The following is a 27074-nucleotide window of genomic DNA, read 5'->3' as shown; positions in this document are numbered from 1 at the left end:
CCTTGTTTCTTTAAGAAAAACACCAGGCTTTTTCATGAATGGTGATGCTGAATTTGTTATTTAGGAGTTTTAAGTCCTGCTCTGAAGGCAAAGTGGCTCATATTTACACTTCAGTTATGCCTGAGTTGATGCTTTGAGCTACACCTGAACATGAAGAGCAGCCCCTCTGTTTCCTACAGATGCTCTATGAGCACAAATCCCTGGGGGAGGGGGCAGGCACTTGGAAAAAGTACATAGCAAGTTTGTTCTCTGTCGTCTTCTAGTACTCGCCTTTGGGCTGAAATAGAGTGGTGGAACCAGAAATGTTTTTGAAAGGGAGCAGCTGGATGGCAATTAATTTCTTCTGCGTCTGAAGTATGTATTGGAAGCACCAAATTTCACTTCTAAATATCAGGGAAGAAATGTCCTGATTTCAGCTGGGATAGATTTCCTTTTCTTCCTAGTAGCTGGTACAATATGCTGTGTTTTGGATTTAGTGTGAGAATAATGTTGATAACACACTGATGGTTTAGTTGTCGCTGAGCAGTGCTTACCCTAAGTTAAGGACTTTTCAGTTTCCCATGCTCTGCTGGTAAGGCGGTGCACAAGAAGCCAGGAGGGAGCAGAGCCAGGACAGCTGACCCAAATAGCCAAAGGGATATTCCATACCACAGAACATCATGCTTGGTATATAAAGTGGGGGGAGTTGGCCAGGGGCTGCCAATTGCTGCTCACGACTGGCTGGGCATTGTTCAGCAGGTGATGAGCAACTGTACTGTGCATCACTTGTCGGTCTTGGCGTTTTTTTGAATCTTTTTGTTGCCTCCATTTTCATTCTTATTATTTACTGTATTTCAATTATTAAACTGTTCTTATCTCAACCCACAGTTTTTACCTTTTCCTGATTTTCCTCCATATCCCACTGTGTGTGTGTGTGTGTATGTGCGTGTGTATGTGTGTGTGACTGTGTTGTAATTAGTTGCCAGATGAAAGTTAAGCCATGACAAGAAAGAGCTCTGAAAATTGTGTTTATCCTTGCTATGGATAAGGAGCTATGGATCCTTGCTATTCATATGGCTAAATATACTTTTCATATTACTTAGCACTTTGTTTCCTTGACTTAAATGGCATTTCTGGGAAATCACTAAAATGTGATTTTTAGACTTATCTTGCTCCCTGCTTTACCGATAAGAGATGAGGGATTTTTGATTTTTAAATTTTTTTTGAGCCTGGGGTTTCTTGTGTATTTTGAAAAAGCATTTAAAGTCTTTTTATACTTGAGCAAGATAATAAAGCAAGCAGAGCAAAACCACTTATTTCTAGTTTTATAAGCCCTACACATTAACTTAAGTTAGTTAGAAGAAATTGGAGTCTTGTAACTTTAGATCTCATTAATATTTGAATTAAACAGATGAAACTAACAATAATTTCTTTGTCAGGAGTGCTCTCCAAAGTATGATTTAAATAAAACTTACTGCTTTTGAGTGTAGAAAAAGTTTTAAAATTCTAAGGTGGATTGAGTACTGCATCTTTAACAAAGATGAAGTTTTTAAGTTAGTCTAGATCGTAGCTTGACTGGTTATATATGTGTTAAGGGTACTGTACTATGCTTGTACTAAAATTCTAAAATGAGTAAGCAATACATTAAATCAGATCATACTCCAAATCCTAGTCTAGGCAAGGCATCAGTTGCTGAACTTTATATCTCTTTTCTTGTTCTATCATTTCATTAATCTGTGATCTTCTTGGTTTTATGGGCTGAAATTTTAAAGCCGCAAAACATATTTTGAACAAAAGTATGAGGCTGCATCGTGATGGAGAAACCAATAAATAGATGGAGGGAGAATGTAATCTCACTTTTGATAAGTGGGAGAAGCATTGGAAGGTTAGCTGGTATTATTTCAGAATAGAGTTACTGGAATGCTGCAATCGATAGCCAAATTCTTACCTTATCGTTGTTTATAGTCAGCTATCTTATGAGAGGAATAATTTCTCTGGCATTTAACAATGAATAGAAGCATGTCAAAAAATCGTGTGGTCACTTAAAGACTGATACTGAGAAGTGGTTGTAGCTCATCAGGTATGTTAAACAGTGTGTGGCTTGTTTTCATATTTTGATAGAGCATCAGTGTTACACTTTAGAGAAATTATATGATGCTACCATTGGAAGATTCAATGTTTAATTTGCCATCCAATTTCTGTTATCATGTAGAAATGTAAGATGTTTTCTGGCCATTTCTAAGTCAGAGGCTAATAGATACCTTAGAGGGAAACTACTACTCTGGTACTGAAGGTAACACACTGGGAAACATAGGTTCCTCCTAGCAAGAAGAGAGATGCTGATATCTCTACCACAAAATGTTCTTCTCTTACAAATATCAAGAGGCAGAGGTTTATTTGTATGGGTGGTAAACCCAGATAGAGCTGAGAATAAATTAAACTCAGCTGCACTTACAGAATATGAATATCTGCATGAGCAGATACCTGAAGTAGCAGTTGAAATTTGTAACTCGCTTGAACCAAAATAGCGTTCAAGTGGAGGCAGTAGGTTAATGGCATCATTTGAAGTACTTATTTCCAAGAAGGAAGTGAGTATTTTGTTTTGGAGTCTGCTATGTGTTTTTGTGATTTACAGGAGAAAGGGAGAGGGGAAAGGTGATGGTAGGCTGCCATACCATGTCCCTTAAGCTTTTAGAGTTCTAGTGAGTGGCTCTGGTCTTTGCTTTTATCATTGCCTGTAGTGGTCTTATGATTTATGTCAATTCATAGTAAGAAGCTAAGTGGCTTCTCTGAAATTTTCTTGCTTTTTGGAAAAGCCATAAGCACTTAATCTTCAGGCTCAGAAAAACTTCATTACTTTGTCTTGTTTATATTTAAGCAGTCTTGGGTGCTGGAAGTTGAATTGATGAAGATGGAAACTTTTTATTAGTAATTGTGCCCTAGTGTTACTGGAAGGGACTGCTGGAAATTGTGGATGCTTGTTTTTTTTTCCCATCTATCATGTAGAACCAGTGCAGATGTATAAGAATGAGATGTCTTCTGTTGTGGCTCCTGAGTTGGCAACAGATTTTTTAAATTTTTTTTAAGTGTCCATTTTCTGCTGATACATGTGCTTAACTTTTGATTTGTAAGAATGGTCTCGTTGAAGTAAGTAGAGGTTTAGTGAGTACAGTTGGGACTGTTAGTGCGAATAAAGCTGGAGCATGCCTAGTATGCATGCTATTAAAGGCGTAAAGTTAAAAAAGGTGTGAAGATAAACTTTTAAACTGACATTATTATATTGGTACCGATATAATAATGTTCTGCCTTTTAGAATGCTTGCATATGATAGAAAAGTGGTGGTGGGGTGTCAGTGCATTGGAGTGCAGGGCTGCTGTGCAAGGGGATCTTAGTAGGCTGGAGAAATGAATGAGCTGGTGGGAACCTTTTGAAGTTCAACAGAGGTATATACCAAGTCCTGCATCTGTGAGGAAGTAATGCCATGCATCATCAGTACATACAGACTTGGAGACTGTCTGGAAACAACAGACTAGCAGAAAAAGACCTGCGTGACCTAGTGGAGAGCAAGTGGAATATGATTCAGCAGTGCTTCTGTGGCAAAGCAGCCCAATCATGTACTGGGTTGCATTAGGAAAAATGTAGTCAGGGGTTGCGAGAAGTGATTCTTCACCTTTATTCCATGCTTATGAGACCGTATCTGGTGTACTGTGTCCCAATTCTGGGCTTTGCAGTGTAGGACATTGATATACGGGAGTGAGCTCAGCAGAACACCAGGTGGGTTAACAGGCTGGAGCCTGTGATGTGTGAGGAGAGGGTGAGAGAACTGAAGTTGTCGAGAGAACTGTTCAAAGGGACATCTTACTGTCATCCATAAATACCTATGAGAGGCTCTGGAGAAGAGCCAGGCTTGTCTCAGAAGTGTACAAGGACAGCATGAGAGGCAACAGACACAAGCTCGAATGTAGAAAACTCTGACTAGACACTGGAAAAAAAATTACAGTGATAGTAGTCAAACATTTAAACAGGTTGACCAGTGAGACTGTGGAATCTCTATCCATGGAGATGTTCAAAACTCAACAAATTCTTGAGCAACCTGCTCTTATTGGACCCACTTTGAACAGGAGGTGGGACTAGAGGCCACCTGTTGTCTCTTCCTACATTATTCTGTATTTCTAGCACAAGTCTGTTTAATTACTGCGTTTTTTCTGTTTGTGAAAGAAAATGTACAGAGGCTCCAACTCTATTGCCACACCTGGCAAAACTTTCCCCTGTAAACTGAAGAATTTTAATTTCAGTTCAGAGGTTTCTGCTATTATAAAACAATAGTGAATCCTCTTCCTCTTCAAATCAGAGACTGGGTTTTTCTGGTAAATACAAAGCTGTCAGGGTTTTTAGGTTGAACAGGTTCTGGGTTGGAACTCTGAAGGTAGGACAAATATGAGATCCATAATGCTTCTTTAATTTGCATTTCTCTGAAATATGAAGATTACCTTAACTTCAAAGTAGTTGTGAGATGGTTTGTACATTGCCAAAAAGAATTTTATCTACTACATATTTCAAGCCATGCCTACGATCTTAGGCAAGACAAGGTTTAGACCCTGTAATTGTGTGAAAAGGATACTGAAACACCATTACTGTGCACCTTTGGTTTTCTTAGTTCTGTTTATGATGTGTTTGGTTATATCTTCTAGGTTGTACTGGAAAGTAATGCAGAATGCATCTGTAGATCTTTGCCTTCAAATGAGTTTGTCCAAAAGTCACTATTTTGGTAATTAAAGAATAGTTGGTTCAAAAGAAAATGCATTTTCTAGGCACTTCTAAGAAAACTGCTTATTGTTCTTCCTTCTGATGTGGTCTTTCTGACTTGTAGTTTTACACCTGTTTATCTGAACCATGTAGCTGTTTTTCAAATTCTATGAATGTAATATCATTGCACTTTTAAGACTGGTATTATGTAGATACTAATAAGTACTAGTATTATGAATATTATTTAAATCTGTGATTCAAAACACTTAACATATAATGTTAGTGATCATTTGATCAAACCTGTGAGTTGGCCAAGTATTGGTAGTGGGAATATTTGTGCAGGGAAGGCAAGAGCTATTGCTTATTCCTGTGCTTGGTTAATGGCATTTTTTTCGTGTTAACGTGTGTCCAGTTGAATCCAGATTTCTAGTGGATAGTCTACTTAGCAGTTGTCAGAATCCCAAGGATTTTGGGAGTAAGTGGAAAATAGAAAAAAACTTGGTCTCTTGGAGTCAGGCTCGTTTGGTTGGTTTTGGTAATCTCTTAAAAACGTGAGGAAATAGAGCAGTCACTGGTTACAGGGCTGAGCTAGTCAGTTTAGGATTAGTGGTTAGGCTGCAGCTACCATATGGTACCCTCTGACCACAACTCTTTATGGACCTAAGGGACAGTAGGAATCAGCCAATCCTTTAATCTTCCCAGTCTCCCATTCATTTTTCTGTGCTTGTTTCCAGGAGTTTGGCTTTGATAGGAAAGAAGTGTACGAGTCCTAAGGTTAGTTCACTTTACTCAGTATGAAACTGAAATAAAGCTAACATTTCATCATAGTAAATTTTTGTAACTATAACTGCGAGAAAGTGCTGGTTAACAGTCTGACCTTGAGTTGTCTAATAATCTTTCATTTGCATTAAACTTGTTAAAGTAGTGCAAGTACTTAGTGTAGTTATTAATTTATTCACCTGTTAAATGGTTTCTAGCTTGTTTCATAATCCTAGTAAGGATTTTTGTTATTACTGTACTTCATCACTTTTACACTAATAATTGCTGCTGGTATTAAATAGTAAAAATGCTTTTGGTTAAACTTTATCTTTACTATGCAGGCTATCTTTTTATCTCTGACAAACGAGGTAAAACTTTGCTGCAATTTAGATAAGGAAAACAGGCAATTTAGTCCTCCTATGGCAGTATCTGAATTTTGAGAAATAGTATTCTGTAAGGTACTCCAGGGATGTAGTCCACTTTCGCGCTCCTGTCTTACTTAGCAGTTCCCCTTCAGATTGTATCAGTATTAATACTTGTAATATTTGAATTGGGAGCACTTGAATATGCTTGCAATGAGTGTCTCATAAAATAGTATCTGCATAATAAATAAAATACTTCTGTGAGCAGCAAAAAATAACCTTTTAAGAGGGCCAGATCTGTGTCTGTTATTTTAGTTTGTTGCGAGATAATTGTATTAAGGTCATGGATGGGTCCTTTCTAGTCTTTGAAGTCTCCACACAGGAGAACAATGTTGTGAATATGCCTGACTACAGAAGAAGCTTCATTCAGCACTTACGCTTTATTGGATGCCATAAAGCTCAGTCAGTCGTATGGTGTAACTCCAGTTTGGCTATGCTTATGTCTAAGAGAGCTGAGCTCATGCTGCCTATCATTCTTCTGTTGCGATGCTAATAGGTGCTATCCTTTAGGAAGCTAATTTGTGTTCATTATTTCATTGTTTCTATTCATTATTAGCCAGTAAGATCAACAGTTCATTGGGAAAGACTAATGAACTAGTGATTGTGTAAGTCTAGTTACTTTCCAAAGTCAAGGTTTAAGGTGACATGACTTCAGATTCTAAAATAAATTTGTGCAGTGTTTTATGAAGGGGAGAGCCAAACCCACAAATGCATTAGTCTGTTTTACTTAAATAGGTAGTTAGTTCAAGCCAAATATATATTGCTTTTTATTTTTAGGTGAAACTGAACTGTGAGAAGGGGTTTTTTTTAGGTTTTTGCTATGTTAGGATATATGTAAACAGGAGGCTATTCTGAAACAATGTAGCTGTGGTAGTTGCAAATCATGATACCTGTGCTGTATTTGCTCCCTTTCTGCAAACTCTTAGAGCCTTCATGGTGTTTAGGTAAGCCCTTCCACTTTGGAATAAGGGTGTCCATATGGGAAGCTAGTACAGAAAAAGTGTTCTGAGCTATTTCTGCAAGTCTTCAAATGCTGGGACTGCAAGTGAATTAGCATAATCAATTTAAAATGAGCTGAATCCTGTGATTCCTTTTATATGTAGAATTACTAGCAACCTCAGTAGGGTAGACTTGGAGACTACTGCAGAGTCTGCATCAAGTTGGTTTTGTGTGTTTATTTAGAATGACTAACTCAAAGTATGGTTCAAACTGATTATTAAAGCATACTTCATCTGCAGGGGTTTTCGGTTGTTTTGAATCAGACAAACTGCAAAAAAAGATAAGAAAAATGCATCTTGCATTTCTGCAAAATTTCTTGTTCATTTAGGCTTTCCTGAATAGGGTTACCCAGAACCTGAGTCCCTTGCACTGTGCCCATGCTGATGTGGAGTATCTCTAGTGGCACTCAGATTAGGTTCAGGCAGCTGCTGCCCCTGATTAATGCTCCTAGGTACTGTAAATATCTTGCATGGTTAGACATAGCCTATGACTGTGTAGGAGCCCTTACACCACTATGGCAGTGTAAGACTGCTGTTATATACACAGCTTTCATGGCATAGCTTTACCAGTTTAACCACTCTATCCCTTGGTGAGACAAGCAATGATTGTATAACTGCACTTAGGGCTTATGCCAGCATACCTCTGTCAGTTACATCTCAGCGTGTCTGTGACTGGCGCAGTGATTTTGTCAGAAATAGTTTAGACAGACACTAGAGCTGAAGTTTCGAAATTCTTTTAAGTTGTCCTAAGGCAGTGCCGAGAAGCAGTGTCACACTCCTGCAGCCTGGTCTCCTCACTTTGGTGCTTCTTCTCTTACTTGCAATATTTGTGGTGAATCAGGTTGGGGAATTGGGTTGAAATGAAAGAACTAAGATAGTTTTACTTCCTATGTTTGCTGTGCAGTTGTATGAATGCTTGCACAAAATCCTGCCCCCTCCTTTATGTTAGTTCTGCCAGGCGCGGGAGGAAAGTAGGACGTTGACAGCTGTTAGATTGGCTTAAGTTGCTGTGGAAGTACAGTCTCCTATGTTTTTTAGTAGTGACGTTTTAACGGCTGAACGTTAGCAAGAATAGGTTTTTAGATACCTTAAATAAAAAAGTTTTACTAAAACTCAGTGATGCTCCAGGTCTAACTCTTGCAAAATGAAGAAAGTTTTAATATTTGAGATGTCCTGTGTTCTGACAGGAAGAAACCAAACCCTCTCAGTACTTTTCTTGTATGTAAACATGTGTAGTGATAGAGAATTTTAAGGTTGGTGCATGTTTCATCTCTTACTAAGATATTCTAAAGAATCTTAGCAAGATGTATTAAATGAAAAAAATTAGTATGCAAAAATAATTGACGTATTTTTAATAAAACATGCATAACTAGAAAACACACATTATGATAATGTATAATACAGTGAGGTGAAATAGAATGTGAAATATGGAAGAACTTAAAGACTGAAGTTGATAGTAGGGTCAAAGAATGTGAGAGCCTTTTAAGAAAACGCATTTCTTTGTATTGACCTTTTGGTATCTAGGAAAACTGCTCTTTTATGTACTTTAGACAGATTTGTTTCTTCTCCTTGCCCTGCCCCAAATATTTGATGGTTCCACAAATGAGCATTGCTCTATGTTTTGATGGTCAGCAAGAACGCTGTCTTTAAAAAAAGCAAATGTGATCTGCTGATCTCAACTGATGGTGCAGTGCATATATTTCACAGCCATGACTGTGGCAATTATATGACATTTCTGCTTCTCTTCTTAATAAAAAGCTCAGGCTCTGGAGATGCGCTTGTTTCTGGCTTTTAAGCTGGAGTGAGTCCTGCACTTTGCTTCCTAGTAAAGTGATATATCCTGCCTTTTTGCTTTTTCCTGTTTATTGCAAAAGGGTGAGCTAAGTGGATGCCATGTACTTATCCTGAACTGCTTTGGGGTAGCAAAGGGTTAAGAAGGTAGAGTGTTAGTTTGAAAAGAAGTAAGGCCATGGAGATGAGTGGAGAGGCTGGTAGTGGACTTAAAACAGTAGCCTAAGAGGTGAGCTTTTGTTAGGATGGACCTTTCTGGCATAGCAGCGAAGGGGAGAGAGCTGAATCACTTGGACTAAGTTGAGAGGGTTAAAAATTAGGTGGCAATTATGACAAAACAAAATTTCTTTGAATAATTATCCACGTATTTGCAAAGGGTTAATAAATAGGATAAGAATGAACTTAGTCTTGATGTTTAAGTTACTAATTTGAATAATTGTTTAATGTAGTAAACTGCTGCTGAAAGGTTGGTGTTTTCTGCTCAACACTTATGTTGACTCAGAGTACTCATGGTCTTTGGCAAAAAACGAGTTCTGTTGATTTCATTATAATAGCAAATCAGATTAACTTTTTCTGTAACTCACTTGAGTTATATTCATGCCAGATTTTGGTATAAAGTAGGACTGTTGTGGTAGAATATAAAATGGGGGGAAGGTAAGAAGAGATTTAGAAGACACTAGTAACTTAATAGTACCATAGTTTAATTTCACTAGCATGGTTTCAGACCAGGGTGAAGTGTTTTTTACTTAATTTAGCTTATTAAATATTGATCCTTAATAGCATCAGTATAAAATGTTTGGATGTTCAAAGTACCTACTTTACATTTGTAAATTGTAGCTGTATTAAAGTGGTAACAAAATTTTGGCTATATTTTAGGGAGGTTAAAAAGTGTTTATTGCCCATTTGTCTCATAAAGGAATCAATTAAAAATTCTGTCAGAACAATGAATAAAAAAGTAATATTTTTTTCCTTGGTGTGGCTGGGAAATAATTAGTGATAGAAAACATCAGCTTTTAAACACATGGCCTCCCTTGCAAACTAGTGGACTTTGTCCTTGGTTCAGAAAGATCTGGAGAACTTTTTCAAATGAATTCCTTAGTCTTTGCTGAAAACTTGGCATGAACATTTGTGGTGGTTTGACCTGACCCTTGATGAATGCCAGGTGCCCACCAAAGCCCCTTACTGCAGCTGGGCTTCTTTATCTGTATGTATCATTTGTCAGTTATGATTGTCTTTTCAGGTCAGGGTTTTTCTGTTGGGTTTTGACTGGTTTTTTGTATACATATGTTTCTAGAGTTTTCTATGAATTTACCTTGGGTTTACAGAAAATAACTAACAGAAAATAGCAGTACCTTGGTACAGACTGTTCCCCTTAAGATGGAGGAAAATCACTTTATAGGACCTATAAAATCAACAGCTGTAGATAGTGAATTGCTGTGGTGAATAGCAGGATTTTGTGGGTGGTTTTGCTTTTGGGTTTTTTTGTTTTGCATGCACAGAGTTAGTCAAAAGTGACCATTGGGTTTTAAATTCAAAATCTAATTCTGTTTAAAGTAGGGTGGTTTTTTTGGTATCGTGTGTGTGGTGTTTTTTATTTTTATAAATCTTTGTTTACCATCTTGGCATTTATACCCAAAGATAGTTGATAGGAATTTTTGCACGTGGTATCTGAATGTGTAAGGTGAGACAGATACACTTAGAATGTACAAGTAATAATTAATTTTGACACTACTTTATTCTTTTTAAGAAAGTAATGTGCTGAATCAAAGCTATTAATATTGCTAATAAACATAATTTCTTTCCTTTTTGTTTTTTTTTTCTGACCACAACAGTGTAAACTATGGTATGGATGCTAATGGATGTGTAGTGGAGAATTTGGCCCGTTAAATTTCTTTAGAGAAATATTATTATGCAGGGATCAAAGGTCTAATGTTAAGATAATGTTGTGGGGGGATAAGTAGAGCTGATTAGTTCTCCAATAACCTTACTCAAAGTTTCTTTTTTGTAAGTCCTCATCATCTGGTATTAAGTTTATAATGTGTTTTGCAGCTATGGATGACACAGAAGTGTGAAGGAGTTTTGGGGTTTCATTTTCTTCCTTCTGCTTGAGGAGGTTCAACATAGATGTAAAAAACTGCTGACTATGTAATAATAATAAAAAAAATTTAGAAACGTGTTACTCCTGCATTTTTTGTTAAATGTACCGGTATCTATCCATATGTTGCCAGCTCTGATAGTAGGCATTTTTATGCTGATTACTTGATGTTAACTTTTTTCTGACAGCTTACTTATCAAAATAACTGGAATTTGGAGGCTTTTTAGCATAAAAAATTCCAATGCATCTGTAATTCCTACTTAGTCATTTCATGTACCTTCAGTCTTCATGAAGTAGATTTATCTCAAGATAGAACTTGGAATATGTAATTTTTTTTAATGTAGTAAGTAGTATTTTATATGTGGAAAATAAATGTTTAGAACAACAGTGCAGTTTTTATGATCGTGTCTTAATGCGCTCCTGTGGTGTTGATATGTTACAGTTTTGTGTTGGCTCTCTTCTAGCTTTTTATTTTCTGTGAAGGAAAACTTTGATTTTTTCAGTGTGGGAGGTACTGGACTAGAGAAGAGAGTAACAGGCCATGACTGACACATAAGTAAAAGGGTTTTTTAAAAGGCAGTTGGAGAAGAGAGGAGGCGATGGTATGGAAGGCTCAGGAGGAAGGGTGGATGAACTGCAGAAAGGCGGTAGGCCTGAGGGACTTTGTGTTAAGGCCTGTAGATTATGGTGAATAAAAGTAACAGAAGAGCTTGTTGTCTGCTGAGACTAATACTACAAGGTCTGGAGCTGCTTTCTAAGAGGACTTCAGTAGAAGTGAAGGAGATGTGTTTGATAAAGTCTTCACAGTGGCAGAATTTACCGTTGGAAGTTTATGGAGTGGATTGTGTGTTCTGTACAAGGAAGATACAAAATGAGATAGTGTAATTCTGGATTTTTTTTTTCAATGAGGAGGCAGGCAAAGACAAGTCAAAATACTATTGATCAGTAGCTACCGTGATAAATGTGATTGAATGTCCAGTCCTCAGGAGACGCTCACAGAATGATTCTTCATGAAGGATTGATTCATTTGGGTTTCTTTTTAGAGATAAGGCTTTTGTAATGGATGAAAGTGCCTTGTATGAATCTTCCCCAACTTTTCTGCCTCATGCTTTCAGTTTAATCTCCATGCTTGTGTTTAATCTCCACAAGGCACAATAAAATCAGGTAGGCATGACTACAGCAGTGCAGAAAGAGTCTCAGCAGTTGGGATGATCTAAAAGATGACAAATCTTTTGACTAGACCCCTAGTGTGAAGCAGGGGATACATTTAAAAAGGAAAAAAAGGCTATGCATAATCTAACTGGAATATGAAAAAAGAAAGATGAGGGAATGTCATCGTGCATTATGTAATACTTTGCATTAACACTCCTTTTTTTATATCAGTCTTGATCAAAATAATTTTCAGGTGTGATGGTGGGAAGTTCTGCTGGAAGTTCTGTAATGTTGGACTTGTAGATTCCTAGTAAAGGATTTTGGTGTCAGTGGAGTGTTTTCATGTTGGTGAGAAATACTAGTGGGAATTGTATTGTTACAGAATTTGACTTCTTTTAAGATTACAGAAATAAACGCTGCTAGTGATGGCATGGCTTCTGTTTCAGAAATTGCTAGCCCAGCCATTTAGTCAGCAAATTGTTACTGAATCAACAGGAGGTGATGCTATGTTAGACTTGGTATGGAAGCATAATGAGGTCTTAGTAGAAGAACTGCTTCTGGGAAAATCAACTTGTGAGATCACAAGTTGATTCATAAATTCTGTGCTAAGATCATTGGTGTCAGAGGCACGCTTTTGGAGAACTCTGCTGTTGGTAATGTTTTTGAGACACTCAGGTGATTACTGTGGAGGCTGGGGATTTATTCTGTTAAAGCTGCTAAAATTAAGTAATTTTATCCTATGTGATCCTCATTAAGGGGAAATACTGTAGGAAGACACTCCAGATTTAATTGGATGAGTAATCATTTCACTACAGTTAAATATTAGTTATTGCTCCAGGGATGAAGGAAAAAGCAAGAACTGGCAAGGTCAAGCTGAGTTGCACCTTGAAAAGTCTATCAGAATATGCAAAAGGTTTGTCAGCTACGTAAATAAAAAAATGCATTTGTTATGTGGAAGACATGGTAGAATTTAAGTATGAACCTGAAATTAATTTAATCTTTACACTGAAACAGTGTAATATAGCCTGCCATTTCCCCCCAAGGTTCTGTACAAAGAAAATAAGAGTGGGAGATAGCTATAGCTGTAGTCCAAAAAGCAGTCAACTCGAATGGAGGAACCAGGATCACTGACTCTTGAAAGAGACTGAGCTTAGCAACAGAGTTTTTGTTGTTTTGGGTTTCGCCAGATTTGTGGAGTCAGGAGGGATTTGTTATGAAAAACAGCTAGTGTGGTACTAATTGAAATTGAGTATGAAGGTGAATACCCAGGCTGCTACAACTGTGTGCAGGGCACTGAAGAAAAGTAAAATGCTAAGCAGGAAATTAAGCAAGCTGCAGCACGGGTTAACCATAGATTGTATCATTGAAATTAATCCCTTTTACTGTTGCTTCAGTCCTCAGGATGGAAAGTTACGAGTTTATTTGCAAAGAACAACAACAACTGCTGTCAGCTTTGAGGTTACCAGGTGAAGTTGGCAGAGGGAGAGCAGGAGAACCAGAATAGACCTGCATTACTGGAGCAGGTAGTCTTGGTGACTCGTTAACTGTATTGGTTATAAGACTGATGTGCTGCTTTGTGAGCTATGAGGTAATGCACAGGGACAGTACCTCTGAGGAAGCACAGTGCAGTCACTGAAGAGGCCAAAAGTTCCATAGGAAGCCTTGCTGGGACTTTGTCACTTCATCTAAGCCTTGTGTCACATTGCCACAGAAGATGGCAAATTTGATCTTAAGTTATGTTGCTTGTGATGTATTTTCGGTGAGTGCAACAGAGCGTTTGTGGCACTGATTCTGAAATGTTAAATCTTAACTTATGTAGGGCTAGTTAGGTGATTGTGGGATGTAATAAAAAAATAATCAGTGTGTCAGGATTAAAATTTCAGCTTGTTTAAAGCAAAATTAAATCTGAAAAGGAAGATCTGTACGAATACCATGTATTTAGTGAGGGGAATAAATACTAGGTGCGAAGAAATTTGTTGAAGCTGGGACACAATGCTGTCACAGGTGGAACTAGATTGTAACTTTACCTAAATTGTAGATTAGAAAGCTTGTACCGGTTGTGAGGTTGTGGAATGAGCTGCCGGTTGGAACAGTGAGCGCAACAAACTTAAAAGGGGAGTTGGAAAACTTGCAAAAGGAATGTGAATGTGTTCCCAGTGAGCGAGTTTGGATTCAGTTTGGATTTCTTACAGTGCCTGGCTGTTGGTGGAGGCTGTCTTGCTGGGACAGTCTGTCCTGCTGCTGCTCAGTTTTATGGAAACAAAGCTTTGAAAGTGTTTTAGTTGCTCTCTGGTCAGACAACTTACATGAACAGTAGCATGAAAGGAAGTAAATCTGAAATACGTTTAAAAACATAATTTCATCTATTATATGGATAATTTCCTTTCTCCGATGTCTTAGCTATTGTCATGAAGGACAACACAAGATCTGATGCTGAACTTAAAACAAAAAGCTAAAATTAGTAAAACAGAACCATTACATTTAGTGTTTATTAAACTGGCTGTTGATTTTGGAGGTGTGTGGTGCATTGTTAATTTGTAGCATGGTTGAATCTTTGTTCTTTGAAGTGCAGTAGTTGGCCTCAACTATGCTGTTGCAGGTGCTGTCTCATTTGTGTGGGTTGAAGGATTTTTACCCAAGGTTAAGACAAATTTGTGTCACTATAGATGTAAAAAGCTCCCAGATCACCATTGGATTATGTGGTGGTTTGACCCTTGATGAATGTCAGGTGCCCACCAAAGCCCCTCTATCACTCACTTGCTCAACTGGACAGGGGAGAGAAAATATGATGGCAGGCTCGTGGGTCAAGATAGGGACAGGGAGATGACTTGGCAATAAGTAACAGTCACAGGCAAAACAGACTCGGCTTGGGGAAATTAGTTTAATTTATTACCGTTCCAGTCGGGGAAAACACACCTTCCCCTCACCCCGCCCTTCTTCCTGGGCTTAACTCAATTCCCAATTTCTCCACCTCCTCCCCTGGAGTGGCACAGAGGGATGGGGAATGGGGGTTACAGTCAGTTCATCACATGTTGCTTCTGCTGCTCCTTCCTCCTCACACTGTTCCCCCACTCCGGTGTGGGGTCCCTGCCATGGGAGACAGTTACTTCTCCATGAGCTTCTCCACGTGAGTCCTTCCCACAGGCTGCGGTTCTTCACACACTGCTCCAGTGTGGGTCCTTTCTACGGGGTGCAGTCCTTCAGGAACAGACTGCTCCAGCGGGGGTCTCCCATGGGGTCACAGGTTCTGCCAGCAACGCTGCTCCAGCCTGGGCTCCTCTCTCCATGGGGCCACAGGTCCTGCCAGGAGCCTGCTCCAGCGCGGGCTTCCCACCGTGTCACAGCCTGCTTCAGGTACCCACCTGCTCTGGGGTGGGTCCCTCCCCGGGCTGCAGGTGGGTATCTGCTCCACCGTTAGCCTCCATGGGCTGAGGGGCGCAGCCTGCCCCGCCGTGGGCTTCACCATGGGCTGCCGGGGAATCTCTGCTCCAGTGCCTGGAGTCGCCCCTGCCCCCCTGCACTGAGCTGGGGGCTGCAGGGCTGTTTCTCTCACATGGTCTCACCCCTCTTTCCTGCAGGTGCAGATATTTTTTCTTTCTCCCCCCCCCCTCCCCCCCCCCTCCCCCTTTTAATATGCTATCCCAGAGGAGCTACCACTGTCACTGATGGCCTTGGCCTTGGCCGTGGAGGATCTGCCTTGGAGCCAGCTGGCACTGGCTCTGTTGGGCATGGGGGGAAGCTTCTGGCATCTTCTCGCGGAAGCCACCTTTATAGCCCCCTTGCTACCAAAACCTTGCCATGTAAACCCGCTACAGATTAATTTAGTGGAACTTCTAATCAGGTAAATTAGTAGTTCATGAAGAAGTTCACTAACTTCTGCATGGTGAAACTTTACTTACTTGGTTTTTGTTACATCTGTGAGCATCTCTGGTAGGAAGAGCATCCTTGGTGGTGGTGGTAGTGGAGCCTGAATCTGTAGAACATTTACAGGAAGGAAACAGAGGTAATCTTCCAGCTGTTTTTCAGAGAATTGTGTCCGTCACAATTCAGAGCATTGGTAGATACAAGAACCAGTTGATGGCAGCCATCAGCTTTATCAGACTTAACTTGTTTCTCATAACTGTCAGCAACCAGGTTTGCTCTGAGGGAGAAGTGCAGCTGCAGAAGGCTCTTTGGTTTAGAACTAGTTGAAAGAGTTTCAATGGATCTGGGAAGATGCTGTGCGTTCTTGGAAAAAAATAACATAGAATTCAGGAAATCTGTATTGCAGTCAGTTGAGCATGGTATACAGAAGTAGCAGAATGGACAAATCTGTAATTACTTTCCTCTAAAAACTTTATGGTATCTTTCTAAAAGGACATTTTGCTTTTCATCCCACCAAAAAAGTTACTGCCTGGAATTTCACTAATGCTGCTCTTTGGACTTGGAAAGCAAATTCAATGAAATGAGTAGCTCTGGCTAAACACTTCTGAGAATCGGTTTCTGGAAAACATATGTTTTTTTCAGTATCAAAATACAGTGTTTTTAATTTGTAGGCAAGTCGATATGGGGTGTGAAAATGTTGAGGAGGTGACAGTGAAATTCATGTGTATAAATAAATTGTACCTTTACAGCTAAATATTAAAGATAAATATGATCTTAAGCAAGACTACAGTATTCTGTTTAGATCATCATATTGTTTAAAAATAGTGAATGCTCCATTTGGGGAGGTCTTTATTCCAGTGAAGATGACAATCGTGTCTATTACTAATTAAATTGCTCTAAACACGAAAAAAAAAATATGTGTAACTTGGTCAATTTAATTTTATAGCTACGATATGTAAAATTAATAGCTGATTTGAAAGATCATGGTCTTCCAAAAATGTAATCAACTTAAGTGTTAGCTATTACATTGCTGAGTTACTTTGCTTATTTTAGTGATAGTATTAAATAATATTATTTAAATTTCAAACGTTTCACATATAGTCTATTTTTCATGAAGTAACCAACTGGAAGACAGCTATTTAATTTAGGTTACTATATTTTAAGATTTTTATTTATTTTGAACAACTATTCTAAAAATTTAAAGTATCATTTTTGGGGGAATTCTGTATGTCAAATGTTTACTTACGATTCTCTGTTTCTCTGTTTATTTTTAAGACGAGCAAAAATCAAATTAAAGTAGATCTTGTAGATGAGAATTTTACAGAATTAAGAGGAGAAATAGCAGGACCTCCGGACACACCATATGAAGGCAAGTAATGTTTTTGTGTATGCAGTCATTGTACACTTCGCATCATGTGTCTTGAGATGCTTTGTTTGTAAAAATTAATTTACAGCATAAAAGTGTAGACCTACATGTTTTAAAATAGTCTGATTTATTTTTTTTTTAATATGAATTCTAAGCTTGAAAAATATCTCAATTCAACTTTGGTGTTGCCTGAAGACGGATCTGTTCTACAGTAGGATAGACTGTCCCATATCAAGAGTTAATTTACAGGTATAAGTTGTGCAGTGTAACTGGTACAATTTTGACTTCTAGTTGGTTTTTTACATTCTTGATAGTTTAAGCTCCTTAGTCATGAAGCATCAAGAAATGGAGCTTTAGAATCTAATGTTAACTGTACATGTATTTCTGTGATCTAAGGTGGTGGTCATTCAAAAACGTGTTGCCTTTTCCTCAAGGAGAGATGCCATTGCAAGTTAAATTTGGGATTACTCTCTAGGCATCCATGGGTCCAAATACTTAATTTATACTGGGGGAGGATGACCGTATAGGAGAACTTCATGTCTATAGCTCTTTTAAAAAAAATTACACCTTATCAGCTTTCTTGTTTATTAAAGCTGATACCAGTAATTGTGCATCTGTTCAGTCTGGAAAAAGCAAGATAACTTACTACATATTGAAGCTTTGACAGAAGCTAATATAGCCTATTTGGTCAGAGACACCAAATTACTCAATAGTGCTGGTACTTGTAAACTTTCTGCTTTTATGTAATACATAGGGAGCAGGCAGGCTACTTTAACTTCTGTTGAAGTTCCTTGGTGACAAACGAGGATTTATAACAGGTTGCCCAGAGAAGTTGTGGATGCCTCATCCCTGGAAGTGTTCAAGGCCAGGCTGGATGGGTCTTTGAGCAACCTGATCTACTGGAAGGTGTCCCTGCCCCTGGCAGGAGGGTTGGAACTGGATGATCTTTAAAGGTCCCTTCCAACCCAAACCATTCTGTGATCTATGCTTTTTCTCTTTGAACTTCCAGTAAAAAAAAGTTTCAAGGAGTGTTACAGGCAAACAAATTGTTTTGTTGGAAATGAAAACAATTTTGTAAGTTTCCAGTTGCTGTGGTTGCTCTATGCCTTGGAGCCAAGAGTGGGACCTGAGTATTGCCCGGAGACCAGACACGTGCCATTTGTCATTATTTTGAAAAATAAATTCTCATCAAATGGGTAAATATCTGAAAATTGTTGTGTAGGTGTACATGCACTTGAAAGTGTTAGTGACTACTGATGGAAAAATTTGGTTGTTGCACCTTCGCTAAGGAGGACATCCCTTGTAATTTGCTTCTCTGGACTAGGAGCTGCTGGTGCAGCAGCATTGGACTTGAGAGCAGCAGGGAGAGTCTCCCCAGTGCCTGTGTTGCCCCACCGCTCCCGGGGCCCAGGGCAGATAAAAGATGAGGAAACAGCCTGACATAGAGAATATTGACACTGGAGAATATTGGGCAGGGGTAAAAAGGTGTCAGAAGCTGAGGAGAAAGGAAATTAGCCTGGAAATGAGAGAACAGAAAAGCAGAAGCATTTGTAATGGTAAGGATGCTTCCCTCCAGAGCTTGAGTCCCAGAGTTCCTCTGCTGTCCAGCAAGTAACGGCAGGTCCCTGCCTGTGCCCCTACACTTTCCCCCATCATCTCTGTCCTCATCTCATCAGCCAGTAGTGTTTAGCTGACAGAGGACAATGCCTAAAAGAAGGTAATTTCTTCTGGTTATAACATGTGCCTTCAATTTAGAAGGAGAACTATGCCATGGATCTGAAATACATAGTTGTACTGGTGACCTGTTTGGAAGTGGATCATTCTGTTAAGTGTAACAGTTGGGGTTTTTTTTGCAAATATAGTTGCTCTTGTAAAACCAAGTCCTATATACAGTTATTGCAAATACAATACAAATATTGCAAAATTAAGTAATTGGATACTGGGAAACATTTCAATGGTGAGGGGAGGGTGATGTTTTGTGGGGTTTTGGTGGTGGTGGTTTTTTACATTCAGAGTTAATCCTCAGGCGAGTTGGTTTGTATGGGTTGCCTTCCCCCCTGCCCCCCTCCAGGTCAGCACTACCTCAGCTAATAAAATGGCCCTTTTTTGGAGAACAAATTGAGTTATTTGAAATGAAAGATGTATTCATGTGTCAAGTTAAAAACTGTATAGCAGTTCATAAAGAGGGTAAAAAAAGATTTGAACGTCTGTCTGGAGAACTGGGTTCTGTGTAATGCTGGATAATTCAGCTGGACCAAATTTTCAAAAGCTGAGCACTGTGTATTCAATATTCAGCATATCCTGCTAACAAAAATCAGCAGTATGTATTTAGTGTGGAGTTTGTTGATGTGAAATGCATGCATACTTACATATGAGTACATTTAATGATGAGGATATTGTAAATATACCTTTTGGGGGGCTAAAACTATCGTGTACTGTGATTATGGGAGGGAGCCCATGAAAAAATAGTATGATCGTATGCTTGCTTTAATCTAGAAGGCATATGCACCAAGAGCAAAATGAAAGTTACAGCACCCCAGTTTCTGGTGTTTCCTGACACTTGAATAATTTACTTTGGAATGTTAATATTTCTGTGTCATAGTTACATGCATTTATTCCTGTATGTAATTATGAAGGTCTTGGCAGTGTATGTAGCTTACATTTTTTGACTAATGCAGTAATCCTGTCATCTATAGTCTGAACAATGACACAGCAGGAAGTGCTTTATGAAGAAAAACTAATTAATGCAGTAGTTCAGGTCAGACAATTCTGTGACACAGGAGGGAATTCTAGGGCCATTGTGAAGCAAAAGAACACTACTGTTTGTTGTTGAACACAGTTGGTGAGGTATCTGAAAACAAACTGCTGCTGCAGAATTCTTTTATAGGTGATGTCAGGACTTCAGTTTGAGTTATGACTGAGAGGAAGAATGCCATCTGTTGTTGACAAATTTTACAGCTTTTATTTTTCTGTCGGTGTCAACTCATATTGATCAGTTATCAGAATATTGCAAGGCACAACGTAAATGGAAACACATCTGCATTCCATGTTAAAACATGTATGTCTGGAGAGAAGACCTTTGAAAGTCTAGATTAGTGGATGTGTAATCATGGTATAAATTTCAAGCCAAGTTTGAGCCACAGTAACTGTAAAATTTGTAATAGGGTATTTCTTCAAGGAAAATAGTTAAAACTACTCTCTCTCTGTTGTGAGACATGTTATAGTAGGAGTACAGAAGGGATATTCTGCAATTACTATTTAATTCAATCAAGTATTAAATAGCTATGAAAAAGCCATACGTATGCATACACCTTTTAAAAAAAAATATCTGCAGAAGTACTGGCATGAAGGAGTTAATGTTATTCACTTGTATTTTAAATGTAGTATTAAGGAAATTAATATCCAGATTTATTCAATTTGTCTTAAAGCATATATTTTTAACTGTAAACTTCAGTGCACGATGATACATTTATACAGTAGTCCCTGCAGTTTTAAAATCTTTTGGACTTGTGCATTCCAGGTGGAAAAAATTGGTGGCTGAATAGCCTGTTATGCAGAAGGCTGTAATAGTCTGTCTTGTAAAGACAAGTTTTCATGGTAAGCAGAAGAAATGGTAATAGCTGAGGATAGGTTTTATATTACCGTACAAAATGGAGGGCAGTAAAATCACACAGGGACTGGTGAATTTTTGCAATCCAGCAACAGTGTAATTGTTCTGTTTCTTAGGAAAAAATGCTGCTGAGTTATGCTTCAATTCAGACAAAAGGAAAAGCAAACTTACTTAAGGTCTGTTGCTGATGTACATCTTCAAAAATATTTCGCCTGTGCTGTCCCGTAAGCAGACAAGCCATCAACTTAAACATTGACTATTACAAATTTGGATTTATTTGCCTTCCTTCTGTTGTATTTTCTATAATATCTTCTCAAGTTAGTACTGTAGTATTTAAGTCGGAAAGAACAGCTGTGGAAGGTAGCGTAAAATGCCAAACTGATATTAACCAGTTTCAGGTGTCATGTATTAGACTGAATTACACTTTAAAAGTGAGAGCTATTACTAGCTACTAATGTGCGTTTTGGCACAGATTAAAAGGTGCCATAGACTATAACTGTTCAGAGTATTCCTTTGAGTGGTTTTTCCCACACGTGAAACTTGCTGCCTCTATTGAGGCTACTTGAGAGTTGGTTTTGTATAGAGTGATTTGAACAGAGTAAATCACTCTTGAAGTCCCAAAGGAAATAGTTTGCAGCTTCTTCAACTTTAATTCAAGGAATTTATAAATGGTAACAAAGTGTATTGAATAAGGGAAAAGGTTTCTTTCTCAAAGAACAGCAGTAGGATGAGGAGAAAAATTGGAAGTGAGAATTGCTTTCAGTTTCTAAGTAAAAAAGTTTAAATTGTGTTAAATGTTTTGTTATACTGTGTTCTTTTTGTTATTAAACTACTGCCTGGCAAATGATTTTCAGTAAGCAGGCAGAGATAGTTTGAGATTGCTCTAGAAGACATCAGTATTGATAGTAAACTTGAATGTTAACAAAACTGTAATTGAAATAGACACAGGTAATGATATTGTAATGGGGAGAGAAAAATGAGATGTTTAGAAAAGGGCAGTAGAAGGTGGTTGTGTCTGCCGTGCTCATACTATCCTTTATTGCATGCTGTAATCCTACAAACTATATTAATAGTAGGAGTATGTCAGTGTTTGCAGAATTGGAGTAGAAGTTAACTGCTTCAGACAGTAATGTAGAACATAGCGGAAGTAACATTGGAGCCTCCTTCATTATTTTATTTTTCTCCCCCAAAGCATGGGAGCTTTTCTTAAATGACTTAGTTGAATGGTGAGTTCCAGAAAATGAAAAATGAAATACAGTCATTTTCAGTTGTGTAATTTTGAGAAAATTTATTGGTGTGAGGTATCAGAAGAGAGTCAAAATAATATAATACCCTGTGTTCAGCCTGAGTGTTCTGTGGCCTGTTGTTTCATCTGTTTGGGGGGATGTTTGTTCACATTTTGATGCATTTTATGGAAATAGATTATGGAAATTACAACACTGGAAATGAGAAACTGTAGGAGAATGTACATATAATATACCAAAGAAATACAGATTCTGATTTGCATAAGCAAATACAGCTTTATTAAATTGACTTTATATGCATTTATTTACAAAATGTATGAAATTTAGAAGTATCTTCTAGCTAATACTTCTGAGTAAATTTGAGTTACTTGAAAACTTACCCGTTTAGAAAAGTAAAATTCATTGTCGTGAAAGACTAAGCTTGAGTAATGTTGGTTTTGTTTTTACTTTCTAACTTGTTGTCTTTTGCAGGTGGGAGGTATCAACTAGAAATAAAAATTCCAGAAACATATCCGTTTAATCCTCCTAAGGTACTGTAAACACTCTTTTTGAGTAGAATAATTTGGCTAACAAGTTGGTTTTCAGTATTCTTATTGATTTGCTTGCATGTATAGCCTCTTTGTAGTACCCGTGTTCCATTTTTCTTTTATTCTCTAGAAAGGCATTGGAGCTGTCCTATTTAGGTAGAAATAATGCAGAATGCATAGCTGTGTCCGATCAGAAGTACACTCTGATTATTCCTAGAAGTACAAACTGGCAAATTCTGGGGAGGAGCTTGTGCCTTATTATTGACCCTCAAGTAATTTCTTTTGGCAAGAGAAATACAGTTTTCAAATAGCCATAGTCTCTACATGAAGTAAAACTGCCTTCCCTCCCCCTCAGTATCGTTGAAGAAATGCTGTAATAGATAAATATTGATTCTTTTAATTTCTTGGGCTCCATAACTTATATTTAGTAGTCTTGGCTGTAACCTACCAAGTTTCTACTAATAATGAAATAGTGAGGTGTACAGTTGTGTGACTTGAACCAATAGAGAAATATAATGGTCTTACTGCAACTCCATTGAAGGTTTGTATAAAACTTGTGATTCTGCTTCTATTCTAAATGGATCAATCTGAACAGTGCTCTCTCCAGCCACGTGCAGTGGCAACTGTATATTCCCATGTCCTGATTTAGTGCACTCTTCAGTGGCTTCTGATGAATCAGCAGACTCCTGAGTTGTCTGACGCTGCTTCTTGATTGGTTTTCCGTTTGCCTGAAAGATGTCTTTGAACTATGAATGTGTCCTAGATACTGATTATTTTCACCCTGGTATGTAATACTGGGAAGGAACTAGAGAAGAGGAGGAAGGGAGAAGTGCCAGTAGCTCGTAGCTCCTTGGCTTTTGTCCTTTGAATGACTTGCTTGAGGCTAGAGTGAAAGAAAGTCCTAATGAAATATCCGTTGGTTTCAGTTCCTTCATCTGCATGTGTTCTGGAGGGAGCTAAAATAAGGAGAACTGAAACAGTTCGTAGATGCTGAAAGATGGGTCTGTGGACCATGGTTTAGTTGCCGCTTTAGGGTTTGGTGGTTTCCGTTTCTGAAGTTTATAGACAGCTCTTAGAAGCTCAGTGCACTGTAGCGTAGTACTGCTGAGTCTGGAGTCTTGAATTGGAGGCCTTTTTGCTTTGTGTCTAGCCCTGCCTTTCATCCGAAGGATTTCTTTATCTCGTTCAGTATGTGCTTTGACAGCCATTGTTAGCCGTCATTCACTATGAGAAATTACCTAGTATTTACATGGCTTTTTATGTTTTTCAGAGTGATGATCTCTGATTTTCTGTGCTGAAAAGCAAAACTGTTATGGTCTTGCCAATTTATACACCATGATTGCACTGATTTTATTATAGCCCTGTATGTACAGTCTTTTGCTGTAGTGCCTGACAAATAATGTGTTCTCTGCACTGAATTGCTTGCAGATCAGGGGCAAAGTTGAAAGTTCTGTGCTGCATATAAGATGTTTGTGAAGAGTTTTGGGTTGAGGAGGTAGAAATGAGAAACAGAGATAGGTCAAAGTCACTAGAAGGCAGTTAAAGTGCAACTTGAAATGAGGTGTTTGAAGAAAATGAAGGAGAAATTTCTAAAGGTGTGTATATATTCCTTTCGGAGGACAGCTTTGGGTTTTGAGACTCTTAAAAGAAAATGCTGCTTTTAACTCTGTCTTTAAAAAAAAAACAACATGAAACTGATTTTATTTATGCTTTATGAGCATGCATACACTTGATTTTACTGAAAAAATGTGCACGTGATCAATGAATGAATGCCAGGACTTGATACTTTCAACAGCAAAGAAGAATAATTGTAACTTAATTAAGGTTTAGTTGTTTGAAGAGCTTTCTGTGTATGGGTAATGAGACTGTTGTAGAAATGGTGGCATCCACTAAGGAAATTTTTGTAATTCTTCTGTAGCTACCAGCAATTTAGCTGAACGGTGAGATCCCATGCCTACGTTAAGAGTTTAGAGACTTGTCTCACTTTGTAAATGCTAGAAAGTCCATTTTTAAGTCTGTATTTGACAGTCTGCTTATGTTGAAACACTGATACTACTGGAGGATATTTCTAAACAGCTTTGTGTGATGCAGGGATATACACACATATGACAGTGTATGTAAAAGCAGTTAGGGATGAATTTGATGTCCTGAAATGGGCATTATGTTTTTGAGTAAAGTAAGGTGCTGTCTAACAAATGGCCTTGCAAACTTGAAGCCTCCTGAAATAAGTGGTATCATATGCCTTATTTCTGGTTTTTAGCTTGCTATGTCCTAAATTAGCATTTATTTATAATATTATTAGGAATAGTGTATTTTAAATGTTTACTTAATATACTGCATTTAATAACCATTTTTGGTTTTTAAAATTGTCTTGTTTTGTAGGTGCGGTTTATCACCAAAATATGGCATCCTAATATTAGCTCAGTCACTGGGGCCATTTGTTTGGATATTCTGAAAGATCAATGGTAAGATTCCATATGGATTTAAATGTGCAAAATCAAATACACCAGTGTCCTGGATAGGAAGCAACAGCTTATGTTGCTTTTTCGCTTTGTATTTGTTATTTGAGATGTTCTTAAAGCTTACAATACTTCACTATAGTATTTTGAGTTGAAAAGACGCAAATGAAACGATTGCGTGGTGATTTTTGGAAAGTACCGAGTAGATATTATATGCATAGAGAGCTTTTCCAAAAATGTTTACACTAGGGTTTGGGTAAACACTTCATTGTTGTTGTTCTGGGTGTTTTTGTAGGAGTTATTTTTTTATTGTTGTTTATTTAGTTCTTTTCCATTAACAAATGCTACTTATTGCCTTCTGAATTTTGTCCTTTCAGCTTCCAGAGGTGTAAGCAGAAAAAACCCCAAGTGCTTATCTTCATTATCATTCTTGCCTTCTGCTTCCAAATAAAAATTAGTTCTGAGAGAGCTAAAACAATGTGTGAAGTGAGTCTGGGAGTATAAAAGGTAACAGGTCAGCAATAGAAAAGGGAGAAGAAGAGACTGGCTGTACTGATTCTGTCTCATGGTTGTCACTGATAATACTGATCATTTGCACCTCTGTAAATCTTTTGACTTTTAGTTGCTGGTCAGTTGCTGTCTTTTGATTACTTGTTACTGAAAAAGTTTTAATAGCCAAAATCTGTGGAATAGACCTGTAAATGTCCAAACTGTAACAGCTGAAGTCATTGTTCATTTGTTTTTCCAAGGATTGACTTCATGTGGTTTGAAGGTCCTATGCACCAATTATAATGATAGACATGGTATTAATCTTTGTTATTTTCTTCCATGTCTCCCCCAAAAGAATAGGACTGTAATTCCCCACCAGATAATATCACTATCTAATCTGTACGAGCTGCAAATGCTTGTAAATTCAACAACTTCATCAAGACTGCTATGGGCCAAGCAGACATCAGTTGGGTTTGAAAGAGAAACTCTAGGGCAGAAAGCTTGAGCTGAGGTCTTGCAAGGTGACTCATCCAGTGTATTGATGTTCTACAGAGTGAGAAGATTATGCAAATTATGTGGCACAGGATAGTGTAAATTACTAAAACAATTTCGTAATAATTGTAAGATGTTGCCTTTTTCTGGAACTGAATGTTTTGTCTTATAGTCTTGGAGCACTTGATATTCTTTCAGGTAGTAGAATTTTCAATATACATGCCATGGTACGTGGTGTGATTTTTATCAGTAAAGCCAGTGCACTTTTGTACCTGCACCTAGTTATTCATACTACCCTACAGTTCTACTGGAGATTAATGACTCTTTAACTGTGCAAGTACGGTTTCCTGGGAGATTGTACTCTAAACTCAATTATTTTTAAACAATTGAGATTTGGAAAGGAAGAACAGGAGAGGACATTTGACTTGTGTTCTTGTAGTCTTTGAAATTTAGATCTTGTACAGATAACTTAAATCTGTGTCTTGGTTCTGCCTGACAAAAAAAAAAAAGTTAATACCTTTTCTCACCAAGATTTGTATGTAAAATAAGAGTATTGGAACAAGATCTTGCCTTCTGTGTATTTAAACCAGCTGGCACAGGGAGCATGAATATTATGCCACTTATATACTGTTAAACATTTCCTTTGAAACACTGTCTTCATTTGGAAACACTAAGAAAAGAATTTCACAGAATTTGTTGCTGGTGGTGGGAGGCTTCCTGTACAATATAATCCCGTTTTCAAATGATTATTAATGTAGTGATCCCTTCATTTTCTAGTGGTGTTCTTGGTAAGTTTTGGTTTTTTTCAATTGTAGGATGGTAAATGAAAATCACTTGACATTGTTGAAGTGCTTGCAAAGCTTCAGGTCCTTTGGAGAAAACTGTTGTGGCTACCTCCATCCTTTCTTGTTTGAAGAATTTCAGTATTGTGATAAGAATTTTTTTATGAGTAGCTTCCTAAAACTTCCTGAGCCACATGAATGGTTAATATTATTTAAACAATTTGTTTATTGTTATTCCATATATGCTGTTTACACTGAGAAATGCCCACATGACCGTGTAAGTTTTCTGCATGTGTAGG

General features: G+C 37.9%; 1 protein-coding gene across 1 annotated transcript in view; it reads left to right on the top strand.

Moving 5' to 3' along the window:
- Positions 1 to 27074, top strand: part of UBE2K (ubiquitin conjugating enzyme E2 K) — a 42297-nt gene that overhangs the window by 2596 nt on the left and 12627 nt on the right. Inside the window, exons 2-4 of the mRNA XM_080409656.1 lie at positions 17082 to 17175; positions 22498 to 22556; positions 24936 to 25018. Of these exons, the coding sequence (XP_080265782.1) occupies positions 17082 to 17175; positions 22498 to 22556; positions 24936 to 25018 (236 nt within the window). The remainder of the gene's footprint in view (positions 1 to 17081; positions 17176 to 22497; positions 22557 to 24935; positions 25019 to 27074) is intronic.

This window comes from Falco punctatus (genome assembly GCF_963210335.1).
Source record: "Falco punctatus genome assembly, chromosome: 1".
In the NCBI taxonomy this organism is placed as follows: domain Eukaryota; kingdom Metazoa; phylum Chordata; class Aves; order Falconiformes; family Falconidae; genus Falco; species Falco punctatus.
This window is presented reverse-complemented; position numbering and strand designations above follow the sequence as displayed.